At 43.1% G+C, this 24,576-nt stretch overlaps 1 protein-coding gene across 1 annotated transcript; it reads left to right on the forward strand.

The window, feature by feature from the left end:
* Positions 1 to 211: 211 nt before the first annotated feature.
* DNAJC19 (DnaJ heat shock protein family (Hsp40) member C19) lies at positions 212 to 14,395 on the forward strand. The gene is made up of 6 exons (XM_075587954.1): positions 212 to 377; positions 2,245 to 2,296; positions 3,592 to 3,665; positions 4,472 to 4,548; positions 8,026 to 8,096; positions 14,194 to 14,395. Exons 1-6 carry the CDS (start codon positions 375 to 377, stop codon positions 14,262 to 14,264), a joined length of 348 nt encoding a protein of 115 aa, XP_075444069.1. The 5' UTR covers positions 212 to 374; the 3' UTR covers positions 14,265 to 14,395.
* Positions 14,396 to 24,576: the final 10,181 nt, after the last annotated feature.

The following is a 24,576-nucleotide window of genomic DNA, read 5'->3' on the forward strand; positions in this document are numbered from 1 at the left end:
GCACAGCCAGTAACCCTACTCACAGACAGCTTTTACAAGACAAGCAGAGAATGGATCCTGTTAACAAGATACTTGCTTGTGTTACTGTTTGTATAGTAATAAAGATCTGGTTTACAAAAAAAAAAAAAACAGCATCCGCCAATCAGAACATCTCTGTTTAACAACCTAACCCCATGGTGCAGCCTGCAGTGCTTGTTGTGTGGGCGGGGTTTAGTGTGACCTTCCCCAGTGCTGGTGCAGACTGATCACATGGCAGTGGCTGGAGGGATCACTAGGACTTCCCTGTGCTTCTGTGCAATGCAGCACACACTATAGGGAGAGGGGCTGGGGAAAGTGTCCTAGCTCAGCTCTTTGTATAATAGCTTTTTTTGACAATGGTAAGTTTTGTTTTCATAGCAGGACACAGTTCTCAGGCTCCATGTGGCAGTGTGCAGGTTAATACTGTGCCTGTGTCAACTGCATGGGCTAGCATGGAAGGGGTCATGGCACTGAAGTTTGATTTTAGTAGGGAAGGGGTTAAATGATCTGTGTGGCCTCTGGTGGTTGCATTTTCTTTTTTTTTTAATCAGAAGTAAAATGTATTTCTTTTATAATTGAAGGAATATTTCATATCAGTAATACAACACAATGTTAACAATGATTTTTTTAATCCCTATCGTGTGTGTGTGTGGTGTGTGTGTGTATTGGTGGTGGAAATCCTGCGTGCAGAATGGTATCGGAGCAGAGCTGTCAGTCAGCGGTGATTGACAGCTTTCACTCCGATGCTGTTCTGTGCACGTATACTTCCCAACACTGGGTCCCCGCAGTGGGCCAGTGACAACTTTGGGAGACTGGTAGAACTGGTGGTATGATCGTACTGGCCAACATTTTGAAATCTTTCAGGGAGAGGTGGGATGAAACTCCAGGTGATCTCTAAAACTTCCATTGATTTGTGCTGGGATTAGGGAAATATTTTCAGGGGCAGCTGAGGGGAAAAGGCATACATTATTCACTTAAAAACGAGTGAGTCTACCTTCTAATTAAAGCGTGTTGGGCAGTGTGACTAAAGTGTACAAATACTCCTTAACTTTATTTTGATGCATGAATAGCAGATTTCAGGAACAATGTATACATGTACATGCATAAATGTGACCTGTGAGATCCCTTTATCAGAGAACTGGTCAATTGGGGAAAGTCTGCAGCTGTCAATCACTGCTCTGGCTCCCAAAGTTGTGCCCCACAATGCTTTGCATAGCGCTGCACAAAGGATTATGGGGGGACTTTAGCAAACAGAGCAGGGTAAGAATTAAAAAAAATATATATATATATCTTTTAATGTCTCCATAATAATAAAAGTATTTATACAACCTTCACTTAATCTCTTGTGTAAACTACATATTCAGCAAGAACGATCCTCCATCGCCTTTACTCTTCCATGTATTGTTTGGCCAATGATGGCGGCATCATTTTTTTTTTTTAAGAGATTAAAGGAAAAGCACAATAATGACCAGATAACATTCAAATTCAGTGAACCTGCAAATAATTAAAACACTTTAACCCAAGACAAACTGAAAATGTAACGTTAGTGGGGAAATTCAACTTTCTAATGTAGCCAATTGCATAAGTTGTAATGAATAAGTTGTTTAAAAATATATATTTTTGCTGTACGTGGCCTTCAAAACGACGTCCTATTTCTGTGCTTAGAAAACACTGGTGTCAAAGATTGGAATTCACTCAATGTTTGACAATAAATCTAAATTGCTAGTGTTACATTGCAATGATAACACCTTCACAAGTCGGTTCCTACTGTACTATTCATCATAGTAGATTTAAAATGTTCAATTATGCTAGTCAATTGTAAACCAAACATTGTTTCCTGATGCTATGGTGTTAATGCTCCTCGTTATTCTATATCAATTGTTTTGTATTTATTATTAAAAATGGTTTAGTAGTCTCTTCAGTGCATATTAACCAATTTACAGACTATAAAATAATATGCATGGATTTCCCATGATCTCATAGCCTTTCCTTCAGAGGACTGCTTGTTTAATATATGTACAGACGTTATGGTACCTGCTGCCACGTGCCAGCGGATGCAATAGCCATATCTCGATTGCGTCTAATATTACTAAATGGCGCCTGCTATCACTGGCACATTGTCCCATTCCTGTCCCCCGCTGCAACGCATCAGTGGGAGCAGTAACGGCTAATATAGTGACAGACTTACTATTACGCATGTATTTTGTCATTCCATTCTCTTTGCAGGCTACTACTATGATAGCAGCTGGCCTGACCATAGCCGTTGCAGGATTTGCAGGTTAGTAATACCCAACAGATGATAAAAAATGTACTGTATATATATACACACACACTGATATCTATCTCTGTTATTGGGTATCCTGTCATCTTTTCTAAGATACATGACTTTCTGAAAGATTAATGATACAAGACTAATATGTAATGGTCAGTTTCTGATAATTAAAGTGTGTGTGTGTGTGTGTGTGTGTGTGTGTGTGTGTGTGTGTGTGTTTGTGTGTGTGTGTCAGTCATTGGGTTGAGGAATGGCTTTTTCCATACCTGCATTTTTATTCAAAATTAAGTTCAAATTCTGAAAGCAGCAATCCCTATCAGATTTGTATTTAATTTTTTACTTTAGTAGAAACGGGAGGGTTCCGCGGTGCTAAGCCACGGTGCTTCCAGCTCCGGGGAATTACCTTATTGCCGGTAAATGTAACTTTTAATCTCTGCCACGTTCTGGCAAAATCTTACAAATGTGGCCGTTGGGATCACCAATAGAAAGCTGCCACGTTGTCTCTCGATGACGTTGCAGCTTTCCATTGGTCACCGGAGCCAAGGCTGACCCCGGCAGCGGGTCCCTGGAGCCAGGAGAAGTATATACAGCACAGTATCCCAAAACAAAGTGAGCCGCAGAGATTGGTGCAGTAGACTTAAAGGGGCTTTACCTCTCGGGTGGGTCGGGAGTTATTTATCTATATTTTTTTTTTTTTTTACAAGATTGGAAGCAGGGGGTCTCCGGAGTTGAACCACCGTGATGTCAGTTCCAAGGACCCCCAGCTTCCTAAGATACATGGAAAGTGGCTGCCTCAGCTGGGCACAGAAAGTCTGTTTAAAGGTCACCCGTTCCGCAGGCCCCTAGGAAGTCGCAAATCCCTTGTGATTTCCTATTGTGCTGTGGGACCTTTTAAACAGGACTGTGATACCGGCATCATCTTCCGATGTAAGTATCTCAGGGGATGCCTGGAACAGAAATCAAAGCGGTTCAGTTCCGGGGACCCAGTTCTTCGCACTTTGGGAGATTTTGTTTTTTAAGACAACGTCTTTTAAGTTGTAGACAACCTTTGCTAGAAGTTGGAGCACACACTGTATTCTTTAACATGGACATACATAGAATTTTGATCTCGGAACCACGTGATGTTTGAGACTCTAAAAAAGGTTTAGGAATGTCTGTGGGGGCTGGAGAAGTCCTGGTCTGTTTTTAAACCATTGAAACCCGTAAGGAATGGAAGAATAGTTGTAGTTCACTAATGAAGAAAGTCCTCCAAATAGAGAATGTGGAGCCAGCACATAATTTTGATTTCCTTATCATTTCAGGACGCTATGCTTTGCAAGCCATGAAGCAGATGGAGCCCCAAGTAAAGCAAGCCTTTCAGACCCTGCCAAAGTCGGTAAGTAGTTTATGTTTGGGAGCCGAGACGCTTGACTTTCCTTTGATGTTTCAGCTTGTGCTTCTCCCAGAGCAGTTTGACATAAGCTTATTGCACGTGTAACTCGGACACAACAGAAGACTCTTCAAGCGGTTTTTTTTTTCTTTCTATTATTCATGGACTTAAACGTGTCCTCGCCCTGACCGTGTAAGTGTTGCCTTTATGTAATGCATGAACATAACTGTGAATGGAAAGTATTGATTTGATTTATTTTCCCCGAAACAGGAAAAAGCGCAAAAACAAACGTGGGATTAGTACACAGAATTTCAATACAAATATAAACAATATCCACGTACTGTATAGGTTAGCATATATAATATCAAATGATGTGGTCCTCCTAGGTTCCTGCTTGGCTGTGAAGTGCAGCAAATTTTAATGCAATCGTATGACGTTATTTGTTCCCAGGACCTACTTTAAAACGAGAGCTAACTCTCAATGTATTTTTCCCTGATTAAAATATCTTTTAAAAATAAACAGCATCACGCTTGAACAGTCTCCCATGTGACGTGTCAATACAAGGCCCCAATTAACCAAATGTCCCCAACGCATTTCATGTGCACACACTTCCACATGCTTTCAATGATTGCCATTAATCATATTTATTTCTATTTTTATATATATATATATATATATATATATATATATATTTTGCTATTGCACCGGCTGTTTTATTTTCTAATTTATTGTGTGTGTGTGCGGATTATTGTCCCTTTTATTAATTGCAACCCTCTTATTTTATTTACTGCAATATTATTATTTTTTTATAGGCCTTCGGTGGTTATTATAGAGGTGGATTTGAACCCAAAATGACCAAAAGGGAAGCAGCATTAGTGTTAGGAGTCAGGTAAACAATAACTTTACCATCTGATGTAATATCATATTTAATCTGCTGATTTCCTATGGTATTTATATAATATTAATGACAAAGAACTATATAGGTGCTCGGTTTATTTTGTTAGATGCCATCCCATTTACCTACTTACATTGGATTTGCAATAAAAGTGAAGGCATTCGGCCTCTTTTCACACATTTTGCTGGTTTCTGAGGTTCATTTTGTAATAGAGAACACAATACTCTTACAGCGCAGGTCTTGTTTCTCTGATACAAGGGGGAATAATTGTCACTAAGCAACCTGTGTACATTATTAAACCTGTCAACAGAAACTTGGTGCACAAGTGGAGAGTAGTCGCCGATTAAAATATTGACTATTTAATTGCACCCGTTTGGCCCGGGATGTAAGCGGGGATCGTTTTACCGATGGACTTTAAGATGTGATGGCTTCTTTAGTTGTGATCTTTATTAATACTTATTGTCCCCGTTATTTTGAAGTGAAATCTTGACGTACGAGAGTTGTATATATTCAATACGAGCCGACCACCGCAGAATGACATTCAACTCAGTGACCGTTTTCAGCTGATCGCAGCACGTTGCCAAAGGCGCAGGGAGAAGGTTAAAAACAATCAGTTTTAGTCTTCAAAAAATATACATCAAAGGATTTTAGTGTGTTTTAAAGCAGGCGATTATTTTTATTATTATTTTACATAGGATTGAAACGGGGGGTTTCTGGAACTGAACCCCATTCATTTCAGCTCCGGGGGACACCCTGCTTCGCATGGGGTTCCGGTAGCATCTCCGGCTGGGATTTAAAGTTTAAAGCTCCTGCCAATAGGGAGCCCAACCTGATGACGTCACGACTTCCTATTGGCCCGCAGGGTGCGTGCGGAAGCTTTGAAAATGCAGCCATTATGTGATCCCTGCTAGCAGAGCGGCTACCGCCACCCCTACGCAGGCAAGTTTCTCTGGAAGTAGGGGGTCCCCAGAGCTAAAATATAATGGAGCTCTGCTCCAGAGACTCCCTGCTTCAGTCCTATGTTTAAAAAAAATCAAATTAAAATAAATAAATTGCCTGCTTGGATTGGCTTGTTAAGATGCTTTTCATGTACATAAGAACTCAAAAATAAAAAATAGAAAAAGGAAAAATCCACAAAAAAAGAAGAAAAAAAAAAGCCATAATCCTATAATTTAACTAAAAATAGTCACGGTGTGAAGTGTCAAAGGTGGTTGGGGGGGCGGGGGGGGTACGAGGTACCCCCTACACCACGTATACTGTATGTCCACAATGCGAAAGTATAATATGACACTGCACACTCATTGTACTTTTGCATGTACATAACAAATTGCTAATGTACGCGTATCACATGATTTGCCCTATTCAGTGCTGGGAAATGCAGCATTATTTTACCAGCCCCTGTGAAGGAGATGAGGCACAGTTATGTTCCTGGCGTGTGCGGAAATCGGGTGTTGTGATTACGTTCCAAAAGGCATAAAGTTCCCTCAGTCCACAATCAAATCTCTGAAAATAGTCTCAGGCAGGCAGTGCCTCCTTTGTCCCAGAATGGTCTCTTCCTAATGTAGTGAACAGAAGAATTATAAAGAGACGCAATCAGTGCAGATAGCCGCAGCGTACGTACATGTCATGATCAGCTAGTTTTGCTTTATAGTAACTGGTTAGACCGCAAATGTCCACTAGATGGAGACACTGCCAATCTTTTAAAAGCTGCTTTTCTGATTAATTCTGAGGGCCTCATGCAGAGAGCAGCGCTAACAGGAAAAGCGGCATTTTTTGGCGAAATCTGCCTTTAGAAAGGCAGGTAATGGCGAGTGTAGAAAAAAGCGTCATTTTTTTATTTTTTTAAAACGCCGCGCGGCTGGCGAGAACCTAAATCTCGCCAGGTTTTAAAACGGCCGTATTCAAAAAGGCGTGATCGCCATCTAGCGGCTGATCGCGCCATTAAACTGGAGTTAAAATCGACAATTAGCCCCGCCAACAAAAGTTGGCAGGGAACTGGAGCTCGGCGGCCAGAGGGAGAAGGGGGAAAAAAACGCGATTTTTTTTTTACACGTTTAAACAGCGCGCATCTCTCCCTTTCAAACTCACCACACTCATACATGCTATTAATTGCAGATTTCGCCCCTTTCTGAATAAAGAGAAAAAAACACACCATTAAAGGTAAAATTTATTCCCCTCGCCAATTTTTCCCAGCGCTGCTCTCTGCATGAGGCCCTGAGGGTGAAAAAATATTACAAAGCCAAAGCAATTAGCTGTGAATGTGTTTACTGTACGTACAGTACTGTATAGTGATACGTTATCTTACCTTGGTGCTGATTTTATGGCATTTAACCATACCACAAGGAAAATCCCAGTCTGGATTATAAACCCACTCCTCAGTAGGTTAGGGGCGGGGAAAAAAAACAGATTTACCCAAATATAATAAAATAATATTGCCTTCTATGATCTTTATACATTGTCCCCTATTCAATGTGCCTAGGAAACGGCTTCTCCATTCATGTCAGTGCAGGCTCCCCCACACGGAGACGTGGCTAAAGGTGAATACAATGAGTGAAGCTCACACACTTCCCAGACTTGGAGAAGCGACTTCACAGCATATTGAACTAGTGCCTTTTTGTTTCTATTTTGTCAGTGAGCTCTCTATGGTCAGAGTGTGTAACCACTAAAATGCCTCCAGCATTACATCTCCGATTTTTATACAAAACCCAAGTCCTGGATCAACATTTCTCCACACCCTCACTTCCCTCCCCCCCCCCTTACCCCGGAAGCTATAACTTATTTGCCTGACGCGTAACCTTAGGGCTGCGCTTATAGCGACGTGGCAAAACAAATGTATTGACGCCGTCTTGTGCGCTTATAGTAGGTGCGATGCGACGGCGTGGTCGCGATCGCTGGAAGGCGCGTAAATTTGATTTTTCCAGTGACGACGTCGCCGGCACTATAAGCGCGGCCTTTAGAGAGTATCCAAAACCTATTATAGTGAAATCAGAGACCAGTAAATAAATTCACCTAACGCTTTGGGGGTCATTCAATAAACTGATCGTGCCCATCCGTAGTCAATGGGAGTTTCTGCGCAGTAGTGCCCCGATTTGGCATCACTGGTTTAATGAATAACCCTATTTATGCTGTATTAATGATTTCTACTGTATATCTCACAAAGTAATATGAACAAAGTCTGTATGATTCCTAGTGAGAATCTGGGGGGAAAGGCTTTTGTGAATGTTTCGGTTTTTTGTGACTTCCCCACAAAATGTTAGAGGCACTTTTACTATAGGCATTAATGTGTGTATATATAACAAGTAAATGTCACAGCTGTCCGTTTCCCTTAGTGTGCTGTGAAGCGCCCTGTGCTGGGGAAGGGTTTAGTATCCATAATTTGAACGGAGCTGACCCCTTGCCCAGCACTGTGAGGCAGCTTTGGAATATGTCTCTTAACATTAATGTGTACTATTTTGTTTCAAACTACTGTAGCCCAACTGCCAATAAAGTAAAGCTAAGGGAAGCTCACAGACGCATTATGTTGTTGAACCACCCAGATAAAGGTAATCGCATACTTGAAGTCTTCTTCACTTCCTGGACTTTTTTCAAAGGTTTTGGTGATGGCCCTTTCAGAAACTTTTTTGAAGTCCCAAATATATGTTGGCAAAACATGACTCCTCGACACAAGACGTGGGGGATTAAATGTACAGGCAGTCCTCGGTTATCCGACAATGCGTTACTCAAAATGGCGTTGGATAGCGAAACACGGTTTCCCATAGGAACACTGTTCAAATGAAAGGTTCCGTTCCTGAAGGCATTTTTAACACTAAAATACACCAAATATTTTACGCAGGCAATAAGATATGCAGCACACACATAAATTATATAGTGTATATACTGTATTATATAACATAATATAACATTATATAACATACACTGGCGACACATTTAATTGCACTGCGGCCAGATCCGCAAGCCGGGAGATTTCCCGGCTTGCTAGTGGCCGCCCCTCGGCGTGCCGCGCGTCATAGACGCGCGGTCACGCGTCTTCGGGAGCGTGCGCCCCCTGCACGCGCGTCCAGGGGTTCCCCGAGGGAGCCCTGGTGTCCCGCGATCGCGGGACAGCGGCAGGGGGTTCCGGGGGACCCGGCGGACCCGGCAGCGGGAGGGAGAGCGCCCCGATCGGAGGGCGCTCTTCCGCTGCTTCGGCGCGCGCCCGTCACACTCGGGCGCGCGCCAGGCTACTGCTGCGGCACAGAACGGGCAAATGCTCGAATAAACTGTGCCGCAGCAGTAATAAATAATATATAGTATAATGTAATATTACATAGTATAATGTAATATATATATATATATATATACACACGCTCTTACGACGCTTTGCAATGTTGTGTGTGTGTGTGTGTGTGTGTGTGTGTGTGTGTGTATATACACACACACACACATATACATACACAGACATATTCATACATACACACACGTGAGTCCAGTTGCGATAGTGCAGAATAAAGGAGTTCTTCAGTATTCGGTGATACCTTTTTTATTGGACTAACAATTTATGTCATAGGACAAGCTTTCGAGAGTTATCCTCTCCTTCAGGTCTAGCAATACTGATATACAAAGGGTTCAATGGCTAAAACAGAGTGGAGAGAGGGAAAAAAAAAAAACAACAGATATTTACTGTAGATAAGGTAGGGTGTTAAGTGTTTGAAGCCAGGGGACAGTGTCAAAGAAAGGTGGGGAGAGAAAGTGTGGATAAGAATAGAGGCAAGCAGGATAATTACAAGCAATTTTGATAGGGTGTGAGAAAACCCATGTCCGCATTATGTCCTTTGGTTTTGGTGTCAAAGATTCTTATCATTCTGAGTTAAAATGTTTTCCGTTCTTGGGTGCTTTTAAACATTCCATTGAGGATTTTGATTTTTAGATCATTTATGGAATGATCTGGTTGTGAGAAGTGATGTCCCACAGGTGAGCAGTATCTTCCTTCTTCGTGATGGAGTATAGAGTGTCTGTGCATATTCATTCTTCCTTGTAGTTTTTGGCTGGTTTCCCCAATGTAGCAAGCTTGGTCACATTTGTTGCACTGAATCATATACACTAAATTCCTGGATGTGCAGCTGTATGATCCTTTAACATTGAATGTTCTATGGTTGTGACTGGCTGTGGGATCCTGGCAAATATGTTTGCAGAGTTTGCAGCGTAAGCAGTGCAAATACCAACAAACTGGAAAAAGATATGCAAACTCTGCACAAGAGACTGCAGTGGAACTTAATCAAGAAGAAACAGAAGAAACTACAACGCCTCTCTCAGTATGACTGCAGACCATGGACACAACATAAGGGATTTCAAACCAACAAAAAGCAGGACAACTACTTAGAACTAGAAACCAGAACTGACTCTTCAAGACAGATACACCACCTCAACCCAGAAGAGTACAAAGCCTGCCAGGGAGTTATAAACCTGTCTGATTATAAACTCTCTAAACCTGAGATCTCTGTTCTCTCCAAGGGACTAACATTCTGTCCCACCACCAAACTGGATCAAATCCAATTATTCTCAGACCTAGAAGAATTCTTCAGGAGACTACGACTGAAAGAATACTTCCACAAAAAAGAGAGCACCCTCATAATGACAGAGAACAACAACAACCAGAAGAAGAAGAACACGTACTTCACCCCACCAACAGGACGCAACATCATACTTGACAGCTACATACAGAGCTTAAGATCACAAGTTTCCTTACTAGCATCAACATAGCAGAAAAAAACTATGTACAACCTTTCCCCCATGGAGAGATCTGCTATCAAGGAACTGCGAAACAACCACAACATCACCATCAAACCAGCAGATAAAGGAGGCGCAGTGGTGCTTATGAACTCAAATAAATACATAGAAGAAGGCAATAGACAACTCACAGACAACACCTACTACAAGAAACTCACGCATGATCCAACCCAGGAATATACAAAGCAACTCATGAATCTCATTCAAACATTCCCTAACCACCTGCAACCACAATTGAAACAACTAATAGCTGACAACCCAGGAGTTGGGATCGTCTACATGCTTCCCAAAATCCACAAACCAGGAAACCCCTGCAGACCAATTATAACAGGTATGGATACACTCACGGAACAAATATCAGGCTTAGTGGAGAATATCCTCAAACCTTTAGTCAGAAGCACCAACAGCTTCATACAAGATACCACAGATTTTCTCAATAATCTTAACATCAACCAACTACCATCCAACACACTGCTAGTTACCATGGATGTAGAATCGCTTTACAGCAACATCCCCCACAAGGATGGTATTGAGGCATGCCTGCATTTCCTTACAACATCTCCCCTGGATCAGAAATACAGCGCTGATGTAATTACCAAACTGATAGAATACATCCTCACACACAACTACTTCAGCTTCAACAAGGAAATGTACCTACAACTAATGGGGACTGCCATGGGTACAAAGATGGCACCGCAATATGCCAATCTTTTCATGGCAAATCTTGAACAAAGATTCCTAACTACATGCCTCCACAAACCCTACAAATACTACAGATACATTGATGACCTGTTTATAATATGGACAGAGGGTGAAGAAAACCTAAAACAATTCCACGAGTCCCTGAACTCATTCCATCCATCAATTAAACTCAAAATGGATTATTCGGCAAACCTAGTAAACTTTCTAGATACTACAGTAACACTGAAAGATGGCAAACTACACACATTTGTATACAAGAAACCTACTGACAGATGCAGTTACCTCCACAACTCCAGCTTCCATCCCACTCATACCAAACAAGGTATACACAGCCAGGCTATAAGATACCACCGCATATGTTCTGACACTGAAGACAGAAACAGGCATCTAACAACCCTGACCGAATCGTTCAGACAGAAGGGATACAAACCAAAGACCATTGCCAAAACTATTACATCTGCAATAAAAGCCCCACGAGAACACCTGCTACAATACAGACAGAAAGAACCTACCACACGCATACCACTAGTGACCACATACAACCCTACCCTAGAGGGTATACGAAAAATAATCAAAGATCTGCAACCCATGCTGACAGAGGATACAACATTAAAAGAAATCTTTCCCAAACCTCCCATTCTTGCATTCCGGCAACCACCAAACCTCAAACAGAAATTAGTCAGCAGAAAACTTCAGAACGATTTTAAAGACATGGATAATGGCACAAAACCGTGGAGCAACAAACGCTGCAAACTCTGCAAACATATTTGCCAGGATCCCACAGCCAGTCACAACCATAGAATATTCAATGTTAAAGGATCATACAGCTGCACATCCAGGAATTTAGTGTATATGATTCAGTGCAACAAATGTGACCAAGCTTGCTACATTGGGGAAACCAGCCAAAAACTACAAGGAAGAATGAATATGCACAGACACTCTATAGTCCATCACGAAGAAGGAAGATACTGCTCACCTGTGGGACATCACTTCTCACAACCGGATCATTCCATAAATGATCTAAAAATCAAAATCCTCAATGGAATGTTTAAAAGCACCCAAGAACGGAAAACATTTGAATTCAGAATGATAAGACTCTTTGACACCAAAACCAAAGGACTTAATGCGGACATGGGTTTTCTCACACCCTATCAAAATTGTTTGGAATTATCCTGCTTGCCTCCATTCTTATCAACACTTTCTCTCTACCAAGCATCCCTCCCCCTCCCCACCTTTCCTTGTCACCAACCCCTGGCTTCAAACACTTTTTTAAAACCCTACCTTATCTACAGTACATATCTGTTGTTTTATTTCTTCCTCTCTCTACACTGTTAATCCTTTGTATATCAGTATTGCTTGACCTGAAGAAGAGAGGAGAACTCTCGAAAGCTTGTCCTATGACATAAATTGTTAGTCCAATAAAAAAGGTATCACCTAATACTGAAGAACTCATTTATTCTGCACTATCGCAACTGGACTAACACGGCTATTTTCTGCTTTACACATACATACATACACACATACATACACACACAGCGTTGCATAAGCCATTTTGGCGTTGTAAAAATGAACATAGGTGTGCATTGCATAGCGTTGGATAAGCCATTCGTGGTAAAACGAAGCGTTGTAAAACGAGGACTGCCTGTACGCCCATGTGTTTAACCAGTGTTAATCATAGTCCACTTACTGGCTGCTAAAGTTCAGATGATTGCCTGTGTTTTCTAATTGAAGAAAATGGATCAGCATTCAACAATAAATCAAGTACGAAAATAATCATGTAACGAAAGCCAAGTAGTGATTAATAAGGGCCCCCTCTCTGGGTATACCAAAAAAAAAAACAATTGGCAGATTCCCACAGGATGTTAACAGTTTGGGAATAAATATCCTGCTGCACCAAGCCTGGTGCCGAGTTCCACCCAATGCGTGTCATGGGAACTGTATCTAAGGAGGCCAATTCATGTCGCACTGGAAGCGACGTTGCGTCACCAAGATGGCTCCCATACGCTCCTTGCTGAGACCTCGTGGGATTACAAAAGAGGGTATATAAGGTATGCATAGGGTGGGCAATACAAGCCTGAGGAAAGGGCCACGGGCCCAGAAACGTTGCACTTTGTAAGTATGTGTCCAAACTGTTAACATCCTATGGGACTCTGCTGAGCTATTGGTTTATTTGGTATACCCTGTGAGGGACACTCATTAAATAGCAGCTACTTGGCTGCTTTAAAATTGGCTTTGGTTGCATGATTCTTTATTTTTGTACTTGATGATGTATTGTTGAGTGCTGATCCATTTTTCTTTACTGATGTACTGACTTTTGGTGCCGAGCGGTAGGGGCGCAGGATCCGAGCACCAACCGGGCCCAGGTTAGATTGTTCTGCATTATATCTTAAAGCTCACATTTTGTCAGTGAATAGTCTATTTTTTTCCCCTTTCTGCTTGTATGTATATATGTTTAAATGTATTCAATTGCAATTATTGTACATTCTGCATGTTATGGAAGGTAACATCTCGGGATTAAATTATTTTAGAATTCTGTATAATTAACAGCTAAGAAAATTGTTTAGGTCCATCTCTCACATTGCAGACCTGAGACTTATGACAGTGGTTTCCAACATTTTATTTTTTGGAAACCCAACCCTCTCTAATAGCGCGTCTGAGATCAGATGCATTGTAAGGAACCCCAACCCTCTCTAATAGCGCGTTTGAGATCAGATGCATTGTAAGGAACCCCAACCCTCTCTAATAGCGCGTCTGAGATCAGATGCATTGTAAGGAACCCAACCCTCTCTAAAAGCGCGTCTGAGATCAGATCCATTGTAAGGAACCCCAACCCTCTCTAATAGCGCGTCCGAGATTAGATTTGGTACAATTTTCAAATGACCTGAAAAATTACAGGAACCCCCTTGTTAAAAAAAACACTGATCTGTGGTGTGACATTGTCCAGTCTGTTTGCTTGTCAATAGAATTGTTACAGATACTTTACTGAAGTAAAGGTTAGTTAGCGAGTGTCCCTGAACAAAGTATAAAAGCCATTACAATACCTTTTTTAGAGTATAGGTTCTAATGAGTTACAGTATATTTAAGGGGATCGGCTGGTGCAGATGTTGGTGAGATATCCCTTAGATGCATTGTGTAATGTAAAATGGCTCTAACATTGTTTTCTGTGTGTAGGTGGATCTCCATATTTGGCGTCCAAGATTAATGAAGCGAAGGATTTTCTGGAAGTACAGGCAAAAAAATAGACTTCAAAATGTCAATGTTACAACTCTTTGGATCTATCTACTTATACATTTTTAAAAATTATTACCTCAAGAAAACTAATGATTTTCAGTTTGTCGGGGGGGAAATAAAACAATGTGAAATGTACATCCTTCATGTTCGATCCGCTGGTTTTCTTACTGACTGCCATTTAACAGAAATGCCTGGAAATAGCTCTTGCTGCACAGTTTTTAAGGAGGAGGATATGCTGCTGTGCTTGTGATCACATAAGGTCTTAAAATGGATCTGTCTCATGAGAAGTGGTCAGACTTGAAATGCAAATGTATCCTCTCTAGTATACAGAGAGTATCTGAACAAGCTTGCAGAGGATGAATAACATATATCTCCTGTGTATATATTGTAAGTACTGTTACATGTCAAGAAACCAATCACAATAGGACTGGTAACTGTTGGACTACAAGTGGATGAATAATTCTCCATGTTTTATCGATAACCTTCTTAATAATGCTGACTAAGCGGGTGGATATGATTGCTGTGGGATGGAAGACTTAACCGTTTGCTTTCAGCAATGAGGTGGTTGAATAATTTGTAATGTAAATCTTCTTCTTGCTTTGTACAACTACTGACTCATTTCTTATGTTGATTCATCATCACTATGGTCCATTTTAAATAGAAGTCACAATTGTTTAAACAAATTTATAGAGCGTGTTGCAAAAGCGTAGGAAAATAGCCAGGCTATCAAGTGGTCCTTGTCTGCCATTAATTACTATTGGAAATATGATATATAGGTATATTAGCTTTTGTGCCCAGGGAATGTAATATTGAATACATGTTTCCACCCCCCCACCCCCTGCTGGATGTAGTGTGGGGTGAGATTTGTCTCTCTGTGTGTGTGTGTGTGTGTGTGTGTGTGTGTGTGTGTGTGTGTGTGTGTGTGTGTGTGTGTGTGTCTCCGTCCGTTGCCGGAACATGTCCCAGACCCCCCCCCCCCCCCCCCCCCGCAGGCGGCACATGTCCCCGCGCTGCTGTGGCATGTCCCCTCGCTGCCGGCACATCTCCCTCCCCCTCCCAGTTGGTACATCTCCCCTCGCTGGCCGCACATTTTCCCGGCCTCCCTCCCCCCATCCTGCTGCCGGCACATGTCTCTCCCCCGCCCCCTCTCCCCCCTCTGGTACATCTCCTCCCGCTAGCTGGCATATCTCACACCCCCCGCTGGCACATCTCCCCCTCACATCACACACAGAGACACACAGCCCTGATCCAGGCAAGGACACGACCCCTTCCTTAGTAGCCACGCCCTCCCCCCGCCTCCTGCTTTAACAGATTTGCTGGACAACCAAGGGAAACGTAGAATGTCCATAATTTGGGATGTGAGTCACATTGGAAGCTCAAAATAGTTGCGTTAACCTACAAATCCGCAGCAGAATGTACAGTGAAAGTTTCGTTGTGCTATGTGGTGCCGTTTCTAAAATTTCGATGCTTCGGACATACAAACAAACAGACGGAATCCATCTTAGAATTATAGTATAGATATTACTCTTGTTATGCACATTCTGGGTGTGGACATGAAATATGTATTCAGAAGGGAAAATAAAATGCATTTTTTTTTTTTTTTTACATTTGAGTACATATCTGTATTGCAACGATTTTATTGCTGCAGTCACAGGATCACTCTTGATTCTGTCAGTTGTTTTTACCGTTGCAGAAAGGATGATATTCACTTTAAATAGAGCAGCAAGTTGGTAGATGATAAAAAAAAAAAACATTGACTTTTTTATTTATTTTTTATTTTTCCTCCAAATGTATCACCTAGTCCTAGGTTGGCTGGTCTTATGTTGTCTGTGCTTAAGCTGGTCATTATATTTATATCTACATCTCTCTCTTTACTGCTCTCTCTTCCTCATCATTATGTGCATGCTCATTGTGTATGCCACGTTAAATCCTTTGAGTGCCACGACCCCTCTGGCACTGGCCATCATGTGATCGCTTCTTCCCTGGTGACAGAACAGGATTTCTCTTCCACTAGGGTCACAATTGAACGCTATCTGCCCTACAAAAACAAACAAATAGATTATGATGTAACTATTACACCAGGAGTGGCCAACACCAGTCGAATTACAAGCGAATGCAGGGATTTATGTGGTATTCACTACCTCAAAAATACACGAATATGCTCCTGGTGCCGGGGTGGCCAACTCCACTCTTCAAGAGCCACCAACAGGTCAAGTTTTCAGGATACCCCTGCTTCAGCACAGGCGGCTCCGTCGAAGACTCAGTCACCTGTGCTGAAGCAAAGAGATTCTGAAAACCTGACCTGTTTGGTGGCCCTGGAGGGCTGGAGTTGGCCACTCTTGCACTAGGTCAGGGGGTTCCTGGAGCGCCAGACCCTTATCACTACTTTACCACTGATAATATAACGTGGGTGAAAAAGTCGATCAATTAAATTGGCTTGAAACACAGATGACGCCAATTTTGTTTTCATTTATCGGCCCTTCGTGTAGGTGGGCCAAAGATTTGTGACCTGCAGATGGCCACTTTACTTTGTGGTAGACTTTCCTGTTAGTGTTTTGGAGTGCTTTATTAACCCCCCCTTTTTAGTGCCATGGGTCGCACCGGCACAGTCGTGCCATGGGTCGCACCGGCACAGTCTGGGTCCTGGACCCAGATACAAAAGTCCCGTACCGTTTCCCTTCGGAGAGCGCCCTGCGCTCCATGGGAACGCATGGTGCGATCTCGCCAGAAAAGGCAGCACGCGGCGGGTATGCTGCAGCTGGCGTGCCAGACCCCAGGCCGTAGTGACTACGCCTTGGTGCACCCAAAAGGTTAAAGACCTCACAGAACGTGGACATTTCAAGCCTCATATTGTACACATTTGCTTTTTATTTAAGTAGGCAATAATACATTTACTTGGCACATTTTAGACATTTAGTAAAGGGGCAGTTCTGTTGTTTACATGCAAATGCAGTTCCCAAGAGTGTAGATCTTTTTGTTTAACTGTTAGTGCCTGTGAAAAAATACACCTGGTCATATAACTGTTGAATAAAGGATCAAAGTGGTGCAAGGGCGGGGGAGGACAAAAGGAGGGCTCACTAAAGCCTAATAGCTGCTCCAATTTGTTTCTTGCAGGCCTGGTTACTTTAACATTCATACAAAGTGCTGACACGAGCTGGCAGGAGCTTCCTGAAGGCATAGAGAGAAATGATATCCTGGTGGCAGGCGAATGGACAAAATGCATTGTAAATAAAGGGGCACTTAGGCCCAGATGTACAAAAAAGTGCTAAACTTTAACACACCTTTTGTGTTTACTCGGCAATTCACAAGTCCCAACGTTCATTGTTTTTTGTTTTGTTTTTTCCATTAAATATCCAACCACATGTTTACTAAATAGAATTATCATAGTGAAAAGAATTGTAATATTTGTCGTTTGCCAATAGTCGTTGGTTGGCAGAGAGATGTGGGGGATCTTCATTTATGAGGCCTTTTGGGCATATCGCTTTATCTCCCTGTGCCTCAGGCGCACAAAGTGGATTACAAGTTACCCAAGAGTAGGGTTTGTTGCTCCTGTATCAACCTACTACATATTAGAAACCTTTATTTATTAGTAATTCGACATAAGAATAACGCACCCTTACTGTATATCCTTTAGAGATCATATGTGTGTATGTATATTTTTATTTATATAGTGCCATTTATGTACACAGTGCTTTACAGCAGTAATACACATTACATAATAATATAACATATAATGGGAATAAGTGCTTCAGACATTACAGTAACAATAGGAAGGGGGGTCTCTGCCCTGAAGAGCTTACAATCTAAGTGGTAATTAGGGAGAACTTACAGAGACAGTAGGATGTTATAGTAAGAGTGTCTGCAAGGGGTTACGGTGCATGCATATGAGATGTATAGTATCAGCCAGCGGCGCTACCCACATGCTTTATTAAAGAGGTGTGTTTTTAGATAGGTCTTAAAGGTGGAGAGAGAAGGTGCCAGTCGGATATTGAGGGGAAGGGCATTCAAGAGGTGTGGGGCAGTGAGGGAGAGATGTTTTAGGTGGGAGAGGGCTTTAGATACAAAAGGGGTAGACAGAAGACATCCTTGAACAGAATGCAAGAGCCGGGCAGGTGCATAGCGAGAAATTAGGGCTGAGTTGTAAGGCATTGTATAGCCTTAAAAGAGAGGAGGAGAATTTTGTGTGCAATACGGGATTTAATAGAAAGCAAGGAGTGGGTTTTCAGCAGGAAAGGTGCGGAGATAGATTTTAGGAAAGAGTAAAGTGATTCTAGCAGCACCATTTAGGATAGATTTTAGGTGAGGCAGGAAGGCCGGGCGGTAGAAGGTTACGATAGTCGACGGGAGTAAATGAGGACCTGCAGTAGAGGGACAGAAGAAAAGTTGTATCTTTGCAATGTAGCGGAGGTAGAAACGACAGGTTTTAGCTACATTGTGAATGTGAGAAGAGATTGTGAGGGAGGAGTCAAGTGTGACCCGTAGGCAGCATGCTTGTGATACTGGGTGTATGATAGTAATGCCAACAGTAATCTAGAAGGGGGCAGTAGGGCCAGGTTTGAGAGGAAGTATGTGGAACTCCGTCTTGGACATGTTAAGTTTGAGTCGGCGGAAGGCCATCCAGGTTGATAAAGCAGAAAGACATTAGAGACTTTGTTCTGTACAGCAGGTGTGAGGTCAGGGATAGAAAAGTAAAATATTTGAACCATAGGTCACTTATAGAGTGTGTAGAGCGAAAAGAGAAGAGGCCCCAGGACATAGCCCTGGGATACCCCCACAGAGAGAGCGATACAGGAGGAGGTGTTAACAAAGGAGACACTGAAATTACGATGGGAGAGGTAAGAGGAAATCTTCCTTTCCTCCCTCCCCCCCCCCCCCATCGCCGGACGAGTGGCCCAGAGGGTCGTTACCTTGGGGTCCGGGGGGGTTGGGGTGGCGGTGGAAAGGTGCAACGCCCCTATCTTCTTACCGGGTTTGTCCCGGGGCCCCGAAGGGGGAATGGGCGACTATTATGCTCTGCTGATCTGGACCCGGGGGCGAGTTCGTGGATGTTCTGCCTGGGGCACGGAGGAGAGGAGTCGATCTGCTTCCCATGACACAGGTTGGATAAATTTATTCTGGTTTTTGGAGGCCTGGGAACTAGAGCGAGCCAGGGAACAGGAGGCTCTAGACATAACTTGTATAGTATTACAAACTATGCCTGTTTAGTACAATACGATTCTCTGAAAGATCTCTGGAACGGTCTGAAGCTATACTAATATGTGATACTTACCCAACCTACCAAAGTTGTTAAGTATGTTTCGTGGGCTTTGAGGACCCCTACAAGAGGTCTAGCCCATATTTGAAAGTTACTAGAAGTTAACGATAGCGATAGTTATACCACATGCTGTTTTCCCTCTCTCCCCCTTTCTGCCCCCCTCTCCCCCACCCCACAACAAAATAATGTGTTTATATATTACTATATTTCACCCACTGCTATGATATAGACCAAGGTCAGGATGTAATTAATCTGTTCTGTAAAGCTATAACCAGGTGTTGCAAAGTTGAACCAAAAATGCTAAAGATACACACCCGTTCCGAACCCCCACTCATCCCCTCCCTTCACCTCCCCCCCACCCCACAAACTTGACAAAATTATGTATATATGTTACTATGTCTTACTCACAGTTATGATATAAACCAAGGTCAAGATGTAATTAATCTGCTCTATAAAGCCATAACCAGGTGTTGAAAAGATGATCCACAAAATGTTAGACACACTCGGCCGAAATTAAAAGCTCTGCCCACAAAACAAGGGCATACAAAAAATGTTTAATGTTAACAATCGGTTGGAAACAAATGCAGATAGTATCTTAACTTTCTCACCTATCCCTTGCTGTGGAAGGGAACTGTGACCTGCGCTAGAGGAGGGTCTCTTGTACCCATTTGAAGAACAGGAAAAATAGACTTTCCGCGCTCGAGCTGTCCCAGACCTTCTTTCGAAGTCAGTCACCCCTTGCTGCTAACTGTGTAGAAGCACCTCCTCAAAAACGCTCCTAAAAGGGTCTCAAGAAGGAGACCCCAAAGACAAAGAAAAATACACACAAAGCGCTCCGGATTTTACTGAACAGCCAATATAATGGATGTATTCCTTATGAAGTAAAGCCTTCTATAAAAGCAGTGTTAATATGGAAAATATTTTATTCATTATAAAAAGGTCTTCATGGACCACAAACATACACAAGACAAGCGGTACAATATCCGCTATAGTGCAACAGTGTACACTAGCACTACACAATTGACATTTTAACATTCAAACAAATAAAAAGACCATCTGGTCACTAAAAACACCCTAGACACAATGAAGTACCAAATACCGATACTAATGCCGGGCAGAGAGCTGAAGGGGGGAGGCGGGCACTCACCACAGAAGTGCGAGCTTTGTGTGGATTTTTCTTTCTCTTGTACCCATCCCTTTGCTGACCCCAGGACCGGGGATGTCTTCCAAGGGCATCATGCCTACCAGTCCAGTCACTAGGTTGACTGGTTTCCTTATTTTGGGGCTCTTTTCTTGCCCTCTCTGTGTTCCTAGCATGTTTGTCCTCTCCCTGCTGTTCTTTCCGCCTCTCCCCCTCCCCCCCCCCCCATCCGCAAAAACTTACACCTGCAAGGTGGGGTTGAACCGAGATAACTGCATCAGCAAAATCCCAGAAATATATAAAAACCACCACAGTGGGAAAGGGGGAGTCCTAGTAATTCAACTAACTGTCCATGACCATGGCTAATCTCACTTCTATATAACTTATCACTGAATGTCAAGGGGCTCCAGACTAATAGAAAGAGGAGATTGTCTCTCCAGGAACTTAAATAGTTCCTCCAGGAGACTCATTTCAACGTCCGCGACCCCCTCTCCCCCCCCCCCCCAACACATTCAGGAATGCATTCCCACTGGCATTTTAATCTTCATTTAGTAGTAAGAAACGAGGGGTGGCGATTCTATTCAGACAAGGGGTCCCCTTTAACGCTGAAAAAATAGTCACCGACCCAGAGGGTAGATTTCTTAGAACTCACGGATCACTCTCGGGGTCGGCAATAACCCTAGTTAACCTCTATTTGCCGAACGAGAACCAAACGGAATTCCTGAAATCAGTGTTAGAAGCAATTGAGCCTCAATTCCTGTCCTCTCTTATAGTGGGAGGAGACCTGAACATGGTTTTCAATCCTGAGATTGACAGGTCCAATACCCCAGGTCAAACCCACAAGCTCCACATCCAAAAAACAGCATAAAAAATTAGGGATATAGTAAATTACTTTTCCCTAATCGGACATCTGGAGAGCACAGCATCAGGGCCAGAGGGACTACACTTTCTATTCTCCCCCTCCCAAACCTATTCCAGAATAGATTATTCGTTAAAAAATATCCTTCATGCCTCTTCCTGCTTGGACATTGGTCCAATTACCTGGTCAGACCATGCGCCATTTGACCTGACCCTCACCCTCCCCTTTGTCAAAAACAACTCTTTGCACTGGAGGTTAAACTATTCACTTTTTTAACCACCCTGAGATAGAGAACAAAATGAAGCTTTCCCTAAAAGAATATTTCAATATCAACAAAGGCTCAGTCTCATCTCCGGCGATGCTCTGGGAAGCCATAAGCCAACAATCAAGGGACATTTATTTCCATTGCATCCCACAGAAAAAAAGCCAAATTAAAAATTTACAAAGAACTAACCGATAAAATTACAAATCTAGAAAAACTACATAAAACCAACCCATCAAAAAATATATACAAATACAGAATAGAATTGAGACAGATACAATTAGAACACGTAGAGAAGGCCCTGAAATGGACCAACCAACGATACTACGACAAGGGAAATAAAGCTGATCGACTTCTAGCCAACAGATTTGATGAAGGGGGAGCGGGCGAGGTCATAAATAACGGTGGTCAAAGGTAAAAATTGCACCATTATTTACGACAATAAAGGAATCGCTCAAGAATTTACCAAATTTTATACAAAACTGTATAATTTGAATTCCTCTAAGGGAAATTCTCAGCTCCTTGCTTGCTGGCTGGCCGGCCATAGAATACCAATACGCAAAAACGTCTTCTCTGCTGATGTTCCTATGGGCTCCGGACAAGAGGGACCTGAGTATGAAAACGTTTGAGCTGGGATCAATGAGATGCACCTGGGATACCTGGACTAAGTCCAAGGTTAAATTTAAACTCACATCACCCGCTTCACAACTCACCCCACTTTTCAACAACCCCAATTTTCCCCCAGGCTGTGAACCTAAATAATTCAACCAATATAAAGTTAAGAACATTAGGGTAATAGCCGATTTACTACACAAAGGGAAATTTCTTACAGTAGCTTCCAAAAGCATCGAACCAGAAACGAAGCACCAGATCTCCACATGTTTAAATATCTCCAGATTAGACATTTCTTGCAAAAAATCTCTCGAAAGCTAGAATTCCCCCATCTCTCAAATGTCGAAACATTCTGTAGAAGAAGCCTATATCAGAAAGGCCTGATCATGAAAATCTATGCCAGTATGGAGGCTTTGGTGGACTCCTTCGACCACAACTATATGCTCAAATGGGCTGCAGACCTAAACTTTGAAATTGATAGAGAAGATTGGAAGGATATTTGGGAGTTTGCCGCAAAGACCTCCCAAAGGATTCGGGGGTCACGGTGGTCGCAGCGTGACCTCACCTCTCATTGCTCCCGCTGCTGCAAGACGTCTCCCTCACCGGTCCTGCCCGTTCCCCGTGGTTGGGGGGCTTCCCCGTTATCCCCGGCGGGTGGTCGCTGTTCCGCGGGCAGCTGGGACTCAGGCGGCTGCTGTTGCTCCTGGGCACGCGCTCCAACTCGTTACGGAGCGCGCGCCGGACCAAGTTCAATTATTCACTGCTCCTGCAGTGAAGCCACGCCCCCAGCTCACGCATAGGCTGCAATCATACCCTAAAGCTGCTCACCTGTATACTTCTCAAAGCAGCCTATCCAGGTTTGCTCCACGCGCTCCTCCAAGTCTGCACCCTCTTGGTATTCGCCAGCCGCACTATATAATGCCTGTCCAGCATTCCCACATCGCTCGACATAGTTTCCACTTGTGGATGTGTACTTGGGCTTTTGTCTTCTCTTTGCTACGCAGGTTACAACTGCGTTACAACTTGGCTGACTATTCTCTTTGGCTTTTGATCCCGGCTCCCTCCTGACTACGCGGCTTCTCACGTCCCTAGATCTCAGCTTGGACCTCGACCTTCCGGATCTCTCCCTGACCTTGGCTAACGAACGGCAACTACTACGTCTCTTCTTTACCCGGTACCGGCAAGTATTGCGATAGCTATATCCACCTGGCCTGGCAACACCAAAACACCACACTCCGGACACGCTCCTTCTGCTGCGGGTGCGTGCACATATACGTCCCCACCTCAGTACAAGGGACGGGTCTGGTCTGCGGGCGTAACAATATGTACCAATATCAATGAAAACATTTACAAAATCCTATTTCATTGGTACCTCAAGCCACGCAGACTGAAGCAAATTTACCCGGCAGTGTCTGATCTGTGTTGGAGGGGCTGTGGACAAAGAGGCGGCATGGCGCACATTTGGTGGACATGCCCAGCTATTCAGAAATATTGGTTCACTATCCAAAATATTATCGAAGATATAACTGGCCTCTTATTCCCCTGGACCCGCTGAGTTTTCTGCTGGCAAAACCAGTCGAAGGTATCAGCTGTTCTATGAGGCACCTAATCTCATTTATACTGACGGCGGCCAGATGTGCTGCTGTGGCCTGGAACCCCCCCCCCCCCCGCTCGACAAACTGTAGAGAAAAGAATAAATGAGGTGATGCTGATGATGGAAAAAATGACTGTTTTTCTGAAACACTCGACTGACGACTTTTATAAAACGTGGGAACCATGGTTGGGGCATTGATTAGCCGTAACAGTAACTGAGCATGTAGCAAGCTGTTAATTTGTATTGGTTTCCAGGTGCAGTCTGGAAACCTTTGGAGCATGTGCCGGGGGTGGGCTCACTGGAGGAGTACTGCCCATATTACCGGAGCTTAGGTGTGGGACCATCCCCTTGTATAAAAGATGGCTCCCTATCAAATTTCAATGGGAGAAAGAAGTGTGTAATTTGAGAAGAAGTGAGGTCACAGCAAATATCTTATACTATATTAGTGAAAGCACTGTATGCCTGCCTGCCTGGATGTCCGGTGTCCCTAGGGGAAATCTCATTGGTCCCTTGGGCCGCCTGCCCCCGCACACCTCTCATTGGCCTGAGGCGGAGTGACGGGCCACACACACACACACACACACAACACAGCAGCTCTATA

This window comes from Ascaphus truei, chromosome 2 (assembly GCF_040206685.1).
Source record: "Ascaphus truei isolate aAscTru1 chromosome 2, aAscTru1.hap1, whole genome shotgun sequence".
NCBI classification, from domain to species: Eukaryota; Metazoa; Chordata; class Amphibia; order Anura; family Ascaphidae; genus Ascaphus; species Ascaphus truei.